Raw genomic sequence first — 14,833 nt, forward strand, 5'->3', positions numbered from 1 at the left:
TGAGCTAAAGTGGACATCTGATGTCCCAAGTGCCCACAGCATATTTTAATCACCACACACTATAGCCCACACAAAAGATGCTTGAAAGGACGGAGAGAAATGTTTCATGGCTTTAAAATGCCTACACAAAATCACTTTGACGCAAAGACACCTGTTATTGTAATGTAAATGTTATTAAACTTATTTAAATATAAAAATGTTAATAAGAAATATTAAGTCATACAGTATATTAAATAATATGCCTTTGACTACTGTGCTGCAGAGATTCTAAATAATTGTCCATTTTTGACCAAGCATGAATGAGAAAAGATTCAATGTAATTGCATTTATTTATGATTTATTGATGACATTTCCAGTCCTGAATTTCCAGGATTTCGTATTGTAATGGGAAAAGCTACTATAATAAAATATTTTGATTCCAGATATAAAACTAATACCGCTGGTTTTGCAATGCTTTGCCTATCTAGAACCTTCATCGCTGTAGAGACTCTTATCACTAAAACCTTGCTTTGGTTGTGTTAACCTGATTACAGAGAATTCCTTAAAGTCACGGTTATCTGCAGATGCTATCTCGTGTCTAAATGACACCATCACATTAAAATCTTTAGTTTGTCATCCCCTCCCAATGTAAAAGAGATTTGCAGGGTTTTCTCTTTCTGACTGTGTGAATTCCTACATTTAGGAAAATACAGCTCATCACCAGTTAGTGAAGAGTCCATTTACAGGAGAGATAGCTCTTACATCAATGGCAAAATGTATTCTTTGCCTCAACTTCTGTTCTTATACAGATTGAAATAAAGAATTGCATACGATGAACAGTATGTGCTTAAAGGATAGTTCACCTAAAAATAAACATTCCATCATTTGTAAATGGAATCAAATCAAATTCATCATCACAAAAAAAAGCTGAACTATTCCCTTACAATGTGTGCTAAAATGACTACACACGGACTGGAATGGCACATTGCTTTAACCAAAACAAAAGCATTGTTTCACGGTGACCTTTTCTGTCTTCATTATGTTCTTTGTTGTGATTGATGGTTCTACTGACCGCTGTGCTCTAATATCTTAAAGCGCCTGTATTTTGGGAAAGCTCTTCTTGGAGTAAATATTTTTTTTCTCAAGGATGTTTTGATCGTCTTGCTATCATAAGATCATCTTCGCTCGTTGATGAGGCTCGATATGACATGAGCCTCTCCATCCCAGCGCTCTCCAAGGCTCTCCTCCTATTCATTGCTTTCCTCATATTCAGGATGAACACTTCCCCTCCCTTTCATTTAAAGCAGCTGTACTGCTTTAGCATTGCTGATTTCTTCCATTATAACCCTGGGCTTGCTCACTGGAGCAGCTCAGTTGGACTCTCCGCTCCTATTTGATGACTCATGCCAGACCGGCGGCAGCGCGCTTCTCTGTGCTTTTAATCCACACTGTTGCAATTTTGTATTTGTGTTGTACCTATGGCACAGAGGAAGCGTAGCAGTGTGTGTTTATGATGAAATAATTGTTGAATTCCATTCTTGAACTCAAATATTCATTTTGATTTACATTTAAACCTTTTTTCATGCAGGGCTTCATTTATGTTTTAGACATTAGTTAAAACTATTTGAACCTTGCAGTTTAGTGAAAGCTCACTAAATCCCATTCTAAACTCCTATTATGACCAACAAAGCTGTTTAAACTGCAAAGTAAATCGATTATTTACAAAATATCTACACTAGACTGCAGCTTGCATCATTGTTTGTGACTTCTAATAAAATTGAGTAGTAAGAACTGTTCTTGTCTCTAGTATTTCCATAGAAATGCAATTTTAATTAAAACTGCATTCATGATAGGTAAGCTTGTTGTCAACCTAAAAAAAAACAAGAATCTTTTGCACAACGGCAACCCCCCAACATAACCAGAACTCTCATTTTAATACAATTTCATAAAATAAACATTTTCTCAATATGAAAGTTCTGTTACAGTTACTTTATTTCTATCCCTTTAAGATTCTTGAGCGTCAGATCATCACAGCCTGTTATTGTAATTGAAAAGCGTAAAAACTCATTTAAATCCCCCTTTTTTGGCATTGCATTCACAGGTCAACATGATTGAAAATCGTGACAGCCGTAATTATGTTCTCCATTATTTATTTGATCAGTTGTGATTTCCTGAAGGGCATTTGTCGCAAACAGATCTGTAGAAAAATCGACAAAGAAGTTGAAGGCAAGACACTGTGCATGCTGTGTGCGTGTGTGTATGTGTGTATGTGTGTGTGTGTGTTTCAAGGCCGATTTAACATTTTAAGAGAAAATAGTCATGAATGGCAAGCATTTATTAGCTCTTAAAGCCAGGAGAGGTGCTCTACACCGCCAGTACTTTCTGTTTGTCATGATTCGAGTTCAGAAGCCCTGTGACCTTTAGCCTCATCTCAGCCTACATTCCTCCGCCTCGGTGGAAAATACACATTTGATGTGATGCAGAGACGTTGTTATGTGCATTTTAAGCATCTGTCATTCTCATTGGTTTCAACGTCCTTTTACGAACGGCCACAGGAAATATTTTCCACAAATCCAACATCCACAAATACAGTCTTTAGGGTCGAACATTTCAGCTATTTTACATGCAAATTTTGTCCTTAATGAATATTTAGTTAAATAATTAAATAATAACCACTCGTGTCTTCATAGTGCAGAATTTTGGAGAGGAAGATGTTACTTCTTAGAGAAAAAGACATAATAGATACAATTAAGTAGCTGTCATTTGAATTGTGTTCTTCGTGGTAATTGCACATTATATTGTCGTCTTTAAGAACTCATCACATTGTAGTTCCACGGTACTCATGGAAAACTCCTCTGGAAAAATACTCTTTTTTTAGGTGCTCTAAAAAATGGCACCCCTTAACAATTTTACCAAATTATGTCATTTGCTGGAAATGTATGCAATGGCTACTTCGATTCTTGCCAGTAAGGTAAAAGAACAGATTTTGTACGCCAGCTCAAGTGCGTACATTCCCTAAAGGTATAGTTCACTCTATAATGAAAAGTTTGTCATAATTAATTTGCCTTTATGTCCTCCAACATAACACTTTTCTTCTATGGAAAAGAAAATAAGATATTTTGACACATGTTTTTGTGTCCATACAAGTCAATAGCGGTTTAGTGTTGCTTTCAAGCGTTCTTAAAAATGTCTACTTTTTTTGTTCTGTATAGATTTGAAAAAAGTCATACACATGAGGGTAAATAAATGATGATATCATTTTCATTTATGAATGAACTATGCTTTAAAGCAATTGATCTGCTGAAGAGTAGGCTTATGGACTTGGCTATAAAGGAACACACATTTAAAAAAATGTCACACTTAAGATCTGGAAGGCTAAATGCTTTGTTCTTTTATTATTGCAGGACACTTTTCACCTTGGAAGACCTCTAAACAGGTAAAACGTATCGTCGTTCGACTTTCTGATTAATAAACTAACGGCCAACTTATACTCATCTATTATAACATGAGCGATGGAGTCCTACTATATACATTGTAGAACATTGCTAGATAAATATGTAAAAATGTGTATGTCAACATCTATAACCATAAATGTAGAGCTTTATGTAATGTGTACTCTATTACATTGTTATAACATGTTAGTAGCCCCCACTAACTGAAGTGTGCTTCGTAATTGCTTGTCTTTCCTCCTTTACAAATAAGAATGACTATTTTTCTTTTTAAATAAACAAAGTATCTGCTTTTCCTAACCTTGTTGAGCAGCACACATTTGTCATTCTCATCCAGTTATATAAACCCTCACATCTTCTGTCAGCCAGCTGAATTCACTTGACTGAAACCCCTCTGAATTCTTTCACCTCTCGTTTAAGTATCGTCTGGGACAAAAATCAAACGAAAATAAATTCTCATCCTTCTGTCCCATTTGTTTATTTTTGGTCTGAGATGTCCCGTCCCATCGCCCATATAATCCAGGCCTGTTTGGACATAAGTCCACAGACTGTTCACAGTAAAGCGCAGCACTGCCTCCAGCTGCCAGCTTCTGTACTGTCATTCCTCAACAGTTTTATTTCTCAGGGGATCAGAACTGGAACATAGTGAAAGTAGCCACACGGTGCAGTACAGTAGAGGGCTGCCGGCTCTTTCATAATGTGTCTCTCTCTCTTCTTCTCTGTGTTCCTTATGAGGTTTAATTAGGTATAATTTGCTAGACGGATTTCTGAAAGACTTTCATTAAAGGGATGGCTAGAAGATCTATCATTTCCATAGCCAAATGACATATTACATAAAATGACACGATGTTATGATCAGGGCCTTGAATTTATATTTAAAAATGACAGTGCATGATATAACAGCTCTACCCTGTGGTTACAACTGTGAAAATGAAGAAATGTTTTACGTCTTAACATAATAATGTGGTAATGAGCGAATGCAAACATGAGGAATAATGAAAGGTTTCACTTAAATGATTTTTTGTGGCATTAAATAAAGCGATGCAACATTGTTTTTCATGTTACTTTGATTCTCAGCATTCCCCCCAGGGATAGTTCACCCGAAAAAAGAACATTCTTCAGAATATCTGCTTTTGTGTTCTGCAGAACAAAGAAAGTCATACAGGTTTACTGTCAAATGACAATGTGAGTAAATGATGACAGAATCTTCATTTTAGGGTGAACTATTCCTTTAAAGACCGATAGCCTTCCATGACATCTCTTTGCTTAGGCAATAATATAATTCTTCTGTGTGTGTGTGTGTGTGTGTGTGTGTGTGTGCGTGCATGCATGAATGTGTTAACTTGCTAATGACACATTTTCATCTGCCCAAAGATATTTGTCTTCATGCACTGACGGTCTTTGAGATTAACTAACACACTGACTGATTTTAATATTCATCCTGGCGCTTGTTCCTTGTGTTTTGTACTGTCTTTAATTATGCCTTTATTGCTTATTTCGGCTTTAATGTTTTAAGGCAAAGCGGAGCCTCATGAATCTATTATACCTGCTGGATGTTCTTTATGCATTTCGTACATGTAACCTAATTTTCGGGTGAAGCGCAAAGGCGGGTGTTGTGAAGTGGTTTGGGAACGGCCTCGACCACAGCTGCATTCGCATGAGAAAACCAAAAGATTGCATTCAGGGCCGACAGCAGTAGAGATCCGCCGTCCTTGATGAGCTCATGAATGCAGCCTTATTTCGCCGAGCTAGAAGTTAAATGCATTGTCTTCAAACTTTATTTAAAACTCTTGATTGGAAGTAGGTTCATTGTTTAACATCCTACCCCACTGTAAGCCGAATCCAGGCAGAAGTTGCCTAGAAGGACATTGTTTGCTTATTCAGTTCAGCATATTAATAAGACCAACACGTTGGTTGGGCTGTTTACTGAATGCTGGTGTATTTGCAGGTTTTGGAACATTGGGATTCTCACAGCAGTCCTACGACCGGTCTATCAGTCCATGCTCTCCCCCACAGCCTTCCTTATCTCCACTGGCCCTCAGGTCCAGAGTTTGACCTGGCCAGGCCTGATCCCTATGACCTGTTTGAGAAGTCCAGGGCTATCTATGAGAATAGGCGTAAGTAACCATGGCAACGCTTCTGCTGGCATCTACAGCTAGTGTAGATTTCCAGCTACGAAATTAGCTTTCTTGCGGGCTCAAAATTTGGTATACATGCTTGTATGTACCACACACACTAAAATCGTGTTGTGTTTGCTTTTCAATGTGTTTCTTAAAAGATCTCTTTCATGTGACTTGTGTGACAAGTGACAGACAACAAAACATGAATCTGTTGCTCGGTTTATTTTCAGATATTTTTTTATTAGTCTCCAATTGCACTCAATGTTGCTGTATGTTCAGATTGGCTGTGATTTTGCCGTCCTATCACATTCCCGCTGGTTAGGATGCCGACAATGATTTATAAAACCACTATTTTTATTTACTTAACAGTGTGTTATCCTCTAGGCCTAAGGTAAGGTTTTTTTTCTGGTCACATGCTGTAATTTAATTTATATCAAAATGAGATGCATAGAAAGCAATTTTACACTGTCTGAGAGAATTTCACATACCTAATGTTCATTGACTTTTTAATGAAGGAACTTTGTTTACCAAATATAGAGACAATTGGAAACGTATATGCTGTACTTTTAAGGTCAAGTTAATGTTTCTATGCAGGTAGAATTGCAAGGAGAGGGACTTAAATTTACAAAATGTACGTTTTTTTAAAATACAAAAAAAAAGACTGCAAATTTACAAGAAAACTGCTGGTTGTAATTTTCAGGGAAAAAACATTATGTACAGTTTATTTTTGGGGCCCCAGCTGCCAGAAAATTTCAGTTTCTTAAACTAAATAAATTTTTTTAATAAATTTTTGAAATACAGTCTAAAACGAAAAATTACAGGAAAAGACAGAAAATTTACAAATAAGGGCGATTGTAATTTTACAGCGAAAAATTTGCCCCAGCTGCCCGTAAATTTCATGTTTCTTAAACTTAATTAAAAAAAAATATTAATATTTTAATTGCGTTCAAAAACTGTACAATTACAGAAAAAGACAACACATTTACAAGAAAACGGGGAAAGCTGTTTAATATATATCCTGTAATTTTACAAGGAAAAAATATGTTTTACAGTATATTTCAGAAAAGAACATTTCAGTTTTTTTACAGATTTGTTTTTACAGTGTGGTCATTAAATAATTATTGATACTTTTTGTTGCTAGTAGTGCGGTAGGCAACCGATCACATGATCTTCACTTTCTATATTCGCTGCATATATTCCCATTGGTGGTCGCTGCATTGTGCCGTTTTCTTTTTGTGTATGGACGAACCTGTCTTGTCGCTGCAGATCCCTCTCAGTATGAAAGACCCTTAAGTGTATTATAAACAAATGATAATATCCAAGGATTCATCCATCTGTGCATCAGCAGGGTGTCTGCATGCTCTCTTTCTGTATTGTTTCCTCTTCTATACATTTTTTCTACCCTAAATTGTATATATAATTCATTGTAAGATTCACAGCTGACAGTGACCGGTTGGTACTCGTGGAGATAATGGTTGATATAGTGTGTAAGTATCAGCTGATGATGTAATAATCTTGATCCTGTGTAGAATGAGTAGTGCATTTGGGCATATTTCACTTTTAAGGGTTTTGATATGGTCGAAGGTTCAAATATGGCTGCATGATATTTCAGCATTATCGAATGTGTTCACGATAGCATTCAGATTTGTTTTTATTTACAGCAACAGTAAAATATGGCTGTTCACTTTTAGAGGTTGTAGTGATTATTTATTTTCCGAGACAGAATGTGAAACATATATATTGATTATGTAATTTTCAGTTTGAAATATATATAATGTCATTTCAATTGAGTTGACAGAGTTAAAGCATCGTTGTATCACATATTAACCAATTATCACATTTCACATTGTCTTCAATATCATATCATGCGTTATCATGCTTGCATATCACAATCTATAGACATACACACACCAGATATGCCAGATATGGTGATAGATATATTAAGTGTGATGTGCAAACTACAGAATTACGGAGCCAAGACATTGTGATGGGATTCTGTGGTTTGTGTATTTCTCTCTGTATCCTAAATTCTTTAAGATCTCAGATCTTTGGAAGTTTTTTGAAATTTGTATATGGTCGTAAGTAGCCTTGGTTTGTACAACTGCACATTTTAAGTGTGTTCAATCATAACACTAAATGTTTTATAGCTGTTTAAATCTGAAGTTAATTTTGCAGTTTACTGAACAAAGTTTGTACAGCCTGTTTAGAAGAAAGATAGATTTGGTATTCTTAACAATTCCTTTGGTTTTTGCAGAAGAAAGAATAGGTCAAATTCGGGGAAGTATTAGAAGATATGTTTTGTGATATATTTGATCAAAACATTCTAAATAACACCAAAAAAGATTGCTCGCTGAAAAGCTTTTATATGTAAAATATCTTTATTTTTATTGACTGTTTTGTGGCTGTTATATGCCATGTATATATATTATGCATACAGTGTAGGTGTATAGAAGCTGTGATTTATTGGCTGTCCTCACTCTCTCTCAGAGCCAGGTCTACCTCGACCGGTCCTCACAGCTGACCCCTCCGGTGAGTAAATATTTCTGCACCCAAAACAGAAACACACTGACAGATATATTTCTGCAGAAACACTGAGAGAAAAAAGTCTGAAATGTATTTTTTAATCCAGTTCTTGTGACCTCTATGAATAGTGCCTGAAGTTTGTGGAATATGTTCAGAATTGTTTCATAAGCAGTATTGGTAGTATTGCTCGTTTTCTTATGTCATTTTAGCCATTTTGAGAAATAATCTATATAGTTTTATGAATGCAAGAGATGAAAAGGGCAAATTAATAATCATAGAAAGATGGGGAGTTTCAACGTATGGTTTCAATAGTGAGGAGTAATAAGACTATACCATAATAAACAAATATAAGTAAGCGATAGAAAGGATAAAGAATAAACAAGTCTTAACGTTCTTGGCTAATTATGAGATACGTGAACATCAACAATCTTTCTTCACAGCAACTGAGTTCCAAGAGGTGGAGGTGCACCTACGTAGACAGAAGTCCGGTTTCGGCTTCAGGATCCTTGGCGGAGAAGAACCAGGACAGCCTGTGAGTCCGGAGGCTCAGGAGAAGGCTCGTACTCTAGAACTAACGCACACGCTCTCATAAAGAGACCTCACCACATTTAGCTAACATGGCACACAGTGACTGTTGGGTTAATGTTTGAAATAAGGCATATCTTTTTAAAGCTTAATATTATGCTTAGTACACAAATGGTCTTAATATAAAAATATCTTAATCAATGGCAAGTTATTTCAAACATTAGATCACATGGTGCCATCTACAGACTATGACAAATAATAATTCATGAATGGATGGAGAGTCCCAATTTATCCAATATACTACGATTGTTATTTTCATATTGATTCATTTTTTAAGTGTGCTCCCCTTGTCTCCTTGACAGGCCAACGCTGTACATAAACTCACAACACATAACTAACATTTGTAAAAAAACATGTTTCAAACATTATGAGTACTCTGATGAAAAAGTTCACCCTATCCACTCATAAGCATTTGCTGTGTTTTTGATGCTGATGTTCTGGCTAGCCACGAAAGCTAAATTTCTCAAATGTATGACCAAACAAATGTCACTGTCATATCTGTACAGATCCTTATTGGTGCAATCATAGAGAAAAGCCCGGCAGACAAAGATGGACGTCTTCGGCCTGGAGATGAACTCCTGTCTGTTGATGGAATTTATGTGGCAGGAAAACCTCACCGCTATGTCATCGACCTGATGCACGGGGCGGCCCGGAATGGCCAGGTCAAACTCACTGTGAGACGGAGACTTCAGCCCACAGGTGGGAAAGATCAGACATGAGGATCAAATTTGTATGTATAATTTAGCCCAAAATGTATGAAGTAGCCTACATTCCAAGGGTTTTGTATAACATTCAGTAGCATTTTCTAAGGAACTATTTGTATTTAATCATAAATTTCATATTTTATTTTGGTGTAAACGAACCCTTTAATATCTAAAAGGAATAATAGTTCAGGTTTTGTTGTTGTTTAAGGGTATATGGTTTGTTATTAGAACAATCATAGATTGTTTTAATGTGTATACATACATGCTTGTCCTGTGCTTTGATGGAGAAAGCCTTTTTATTATGGGAGCTGTGTTCTGCCACATTCTCTCACCAGCTTTTATGAATTGCTCTTAAAGTAATAGGTCACCGTCAAAATGAGAATTCTGTCATTATATACACACCCGGTTTTCATTTTCAACCTGTGTGGCATTCTTTCTTCTGCAAAACACAAAAGAAGAAAAGAATGAAAAATGTTTGTAACCAAAAGCTGTCCCCATTGACTTGCATTGGTTTTGTGTCCATACCATATAAGTCAATAAAAAAACGTTTTACTGTCATCAACAATTTTGTGTTCTGCAGAAGAAAGTCAGTCATACAGGTTTGGAATGACGATGGGGTGTGTAAATAATGTCAGATTTTGCCACAGCACCAGAACAACTACATATTACATCTAATAAAAACAAATGTATTTTTTCTGTGCTGTTATATATAGGTGAACCCTTTCCAGAGAATGGCCGCAGTCCTGGGTCCACCCAACACAGTTCCCCCAGGAGTGACTTCAACTCCAGAATTATCTCTAACAACTCCACTTCCTGCCAGAACTCCGTCCATTCCACCACAGGCTCCTCCCCATCAGACACAGTAGCCAATCAGAATTTGCAGCCCAGTGACATCACCATCCAACGCAAGGAGACTGAAGGATTCGGATTCGTTATTATCAGTTCGCTCAACAGGCCTGAATCCACGCCTGCTGCTGGTAACTATACCACACCTTCAATACAAACCATGTCTATAGGTTCATTTGACTCTTTATGGACAGAATCTGATGCGTGATCGATTATAATGGATACACATTTTATATATGCTTTTTAAATTCTATCAAAAACAACTTGCATTAAGGTTAAACATATTTGATCATTTCATGTACTTCCAGGGTATTAAACCCATAACATTGGTATTGCTGATGCTGTCCTCCACCAGCTGACCTGCAGAAAAACTCTGTAATGGCAAAAATAGACTTACTATGGTGCTTACAAAAGAATTTGTGATAGACGTTTGAGACAAGACATTGGACCAGAATAAACCAAAAAACGTACACCTGTTTACAGATATACAAACTTCACATTTCATGCTTATTTTCTCAACTGAGATTTTACTTAATAGACTCACCTTAGTTTGACCCTGCAATATTTCTTTAACATCTTGCCCCTAACAGGATGCTGATAGCTCATTCTGGCTGGTCTCTTCAGAGGGCCGCAGCGCCATTAAAAATGCAGCATGTCTTTATAAACTTGTATTTTATTAATGGATGCATCTCTATTTTAAGATTGAAGAGGCTGGTTACAGTGTTCTGTAGCACCTACGCTTGTACGTAAAAAAGAGTTCAGTGTATTACATCAAATCTGTGCGCTATGTGTGTCATCAGTTGTGCCTCATAAGATCGGACGGATCATTGAGGGAAGTCCGGCAGACCACAGTGGAAAATTGAAGGTCGGAGATCGCATATTGGCCGTCAACAATCAGTCTATCGTCAACATGCCACACGCCGACATTGTCAAATTGATCAAGGATGCGGGACTCAGCGTCACACTCAGGATCATTCCTCAGGAGGGTGAGTGCGTTCATCTGTTTGCGGTTAATCACAATTGCTGGCCGGATGTTACTGAGAGTTCATATTTGTTTATAATTAATAGTTAATAATGTCTCTTTATTTAACCTACCTATGTTGTGTTCATGTCACCAAATGTCCAAAGAGGAGGAAATCTATTAACATATTATAGTCATTTACCCTAATGCATGTTAACAGAATCTATACAGCATGAGACAGACCCAGATCACTAATGCCATCTGCATTACAAGCACCCACGTTATGATGCTTGTTGATTTGAGTGTAATTGCATCCAGGGGTGGGCTAATGTGGGCCATGGTTTATTTGGCTAATTTTCATAAGAGACCCATCGGCATATGACAACATAGTACTACGAGAGAGAGCCGAGCTGCTCCATATGCATTTATATGATGTTTGCTGTTTAAATGTGCTGTTTAAATGTGATTTTTGCCAGCGATTTCTTTTTTGAAAAATCTACCTTCCCCCATTTAAATAGATAGGACTGTGGAGTTGCTATGACGTACATGTAAATAGCTGCCCAGGGGCGTTGCAAACATGGCCGCCGAATTGCATGACTTCCTTAAACGGACTTTGAAGGTGCCGCATGATGTCAAACAAGCCCAATGTCCCACCACCTAATACCTGAAGTAGCAAATCACAAGCTATTAAAAAACAAGTCAGGGGTCAAAACTGCATCTGTGGAACAAAGAATAGTTCTCAAAGTAAAGGTTGGGTTAAAGGAAAGGCTTATTCTCACCCTTTACGTGTTTCAGAGACGAACAGCACGCCTTCTGCAGGCAGTTCAGAGAAGCAGAGCCCCATGGCCCAGCCTAGTCCAGTGTGCCATCCCAGCGCTGTGAACCAGACCAGTGCTCCTCCTCAACCCGACTCCAACCCTCAAACCAACTCTGCACCTCAACCCAGCTCCACAACGCTGCCTAGCTCAGAAGCACAACCGAACCCTGTCACTCAAACCAGCCCAGCCAATCAGCCCATCTCAGTGATCCAGCAGAACATGCCCACCCAGCCCTCAGGAGTGCCAGTACAGATCTACAGCCACGACAGTGGGTAAGACACCCAAGTCACTCATTTGCTTTCTATCTGTTTAATGATGCTTAATTTATATTTTGCTTAGGGAACAAACAAACCTATCATAAAGTGTTTATCTTTTACGCATAAAGCATTGGTCACACTCAACATTTCGTTCCATTGACTTCCATTCATCTGTAAGCAAATGCGACAGACCGGAAACGCAAACCGGTCCGAAGATATTTCGCAGCAAAGTTCAAGTTTGGTGAACTCTGACCTGTGAATTTGCGTCACGCGTGAGACCAATAGAAAATGAAAACGTCACAGCGTAACTTCTCTGTACACAAATGTAAAAGATGCAGGAATCGCCCCTCCCATTTTCGTAGCACCGTCCAAACTATTTTCGCTTGTTTAAAGTCACACGGCTTGTTGAGGAGAGGTGTGCTATTTCTTTTCTAAGCAATTGGACATGCACTTTGTACATGGCGGGTAATAAAACAGGTTAAGAAAATCCCATAGACTTGCATTGATTGGGGACGAAAGCCACTGACCTTTCAAATGAGCTAGTTTACAAAGTTGGGTAAGCCAGTCATTTCAACTTACTATATTACATTCTGTGTACAAATAAAGGAATGATTGTTAATAATAAGGAAAGTTGTTAGTTAAATTTTATCGGTTTAAAACTACGCAACGCAATACAGTTAAAACCAAGATGAGCGACTCCAGCATAAAGAAATTGACTGAGTGTCCCTTAAAAAAAACTTTTTAAAGTTACTTAAGTTCACTGATCTCCGAACATCTCTGACTCACAGATGTGCACCTTCACTATTAAGTCGTTGCGCAAAATCACTTATCTCTTACAGAACTGAATAATTTACCTGCCTGGCTCTTTAAAACAGTTTTTAATCATTTATGTAGCCTGAGGGGGCCAATGATTTCACATCTTGCTTTCTCGTGCTCACTCAAGTTTCAATATACACCCTAGAGTTCCTCAGGCTTTGCCATTTTCAACAGAACATTATCCTGCATTAAAGTTTAAAATTCATTAGAGCATTACTTCTGTCAGCGGCAGGATATTTTTTATAGTTTCCGCCGGAAAACAGACATAAACAGGGTAAATATTTTGAGGGTTTATACATAAATTGATCTCCTTCTTCCAACATAGCAAAATGGTTGTTTGGTACAAAATGCTAGCTATTTTAGTAATTCCAGTTTTTTTGCAGGTGTTTGCAAAAGCTAAGCTTGAAATTATTTGTTCGAAAATGAATCTTAAAATTGTTTGTTAAGGTTTGTTGTTCATAGTTAATAGAAATAATGCGCCCACTCTCATGTTCACACATTTGTTTCATACACCCAAAGCATATATATAGGGGCTGTCAAGCTCGGATAAGGACTACCATGCAATAGCTTTGTTTGAGAAAGAGTCTGAAAAGTATGCATTTTGTTCAGTTACAGGTCAGAGGTGAAAGCAAGACAGGACGTCAAACCTGACATCCGGCAGCCTTATACAGATTACCGTCAACCCCCTGTGGACTACCGGCACCCTCCTGTAGCGGATTACAGACAGCCCCCTACACTTGATTATAGACACCCCCCTTTACTGGACTACAGACAGCTGTCCACTGACCCACGCACCTTTCCTTTACCTGACTACAGGATGCCACAGGTAATGCTTTTGATGATCTCAACTCTCAAGATATAACTTATGCTGGGGCCACACCAAAAGATAATCAGCCCAATTTCTCCCCTTCCGACAGTCCTAGGTAAAGTCCCGATGATCTTAAACGGCTCTTAGTATAATCTCATCAGATTTCCCTGTGGCGTGATGTGTGTTAAGAGTGAATATACCTGACATATACCTGACCGGAAGAACATTGGAGCCGCACTGATCGCGAATCTTAAATATTCAACTTTTACATTTACGATCAAAAATCCTGATGTGTGGGGGAAACCCAGAGGACAAACGCACAAGAACTCTGTTTATTGTCTCGTGGAACAAAACAATACCCAACCAGAAAGCCAGCTGACAGCCGTAGTTATCACTTCAACAAACCCTTTTCTTTATTCCGTCAATTTTCTGTCAAAAGCATTACAAACACTATCATCGCAATTACGAATAATTTCAATAAAAACCAGGCTGTGTGCAAGTGACGGTAGTGGTTGGAGTCTGTTTTAAGGTGGGACAGAAAAAATAGGTCCAGTCGAGCCACTGGAACCAGTAGACTCTTTCGGGTGATGATGTCAGCAGTTTTTCTTTTACAAAACAGTATTAATATTCTTTTTTAATAACTGTAAAGACATAAATATCACAATATTTGAGTTGGAATTCAAGTATATCTAGTGCCTTGCCACCTTAAATGCTTTAGATGATGCTAAATCTAGGATTTGTTCTCCTCATGTTTGTGGTCCCTCACAGTATAAAACTCTTATAAGATTTAAAAAAATATTTTGGTGTGGCCCCAGCATAAATTATATTTATATATGGGATAGCAAAACACACTGATGCAATGCTTCTATAAATGATCAGATACCAGTTTAACGTTTAGTATAATGCTGTCCTAGTGAACTACAAAGGGCTTTTTTTGTTGAAACAGTACTTCCAGAAAGTACAGTAT

The 14,833-nt window shown here is 37.6% G+C and overlaps 1 protein-coding gene across 5 annotated transcripts in view; it reads left to right on the plus strand.

Moving 5' to 3' along the window:
* The window catches only part of magi2a (membrane associated guanylate kinase, WW and PDZ domain containing 2a), a 206,171-nt gene that overhangs the window by 144,992 nt on the left and 46,346 nt on the right, over positions 1-14,833 (plus strand). For 4 of the 5 annotated variants that reach the window (XM_079454564.1, XM_079454565.1, XM_079454566.1 and 1 more), the window contains 9 exons: positions 3,384-3,415; positions 5,377-5,545; positions 8,036-8,077; positions 8,512-8,603; positions 9,163-9,355; positions 10,074-10,337; positions 11,007-11,192; positions 11,963-12,257; positions 13,668-13,884. In XM_079454564.1, the coding sequence (XP_079310690.1) occupies positions 3,384-3,415; positions 5,377-5,545; positions 8,036-8,077; positions 8,512-8,603; positions 9,163-9,355; positions 10,074-10,337; positions 11,007-11,192; positions 11,963-12,257; positions 13,668-13,884 (1,490 nt within the window). The remainder of the gene's footprint in view (positions 1-3,383; positions 3,416-5,376; positions 5,546-8,035; positions 8,078-8,511; positions 8,604-9,162; positions 9,356-10,073; positions 10,338-11,006; positions 11,193-11,962; positions 12,258-13,667; positions 13,885-14,833) is intronic. The other variant, XM_079454567.1, reaches the window with a different exon arrangement.

This window comes from Barbatula barbatula (assembly GCF_947034865.1).
Source record: "Barbatula barbatula genome assembly, chromosome: 4".
NCBI lineage: Eukaryota > Metazoa > Chordata > Actinopteri > Cypriniformes > Nemacheilidae > Barbatula > Barbatula barbatula.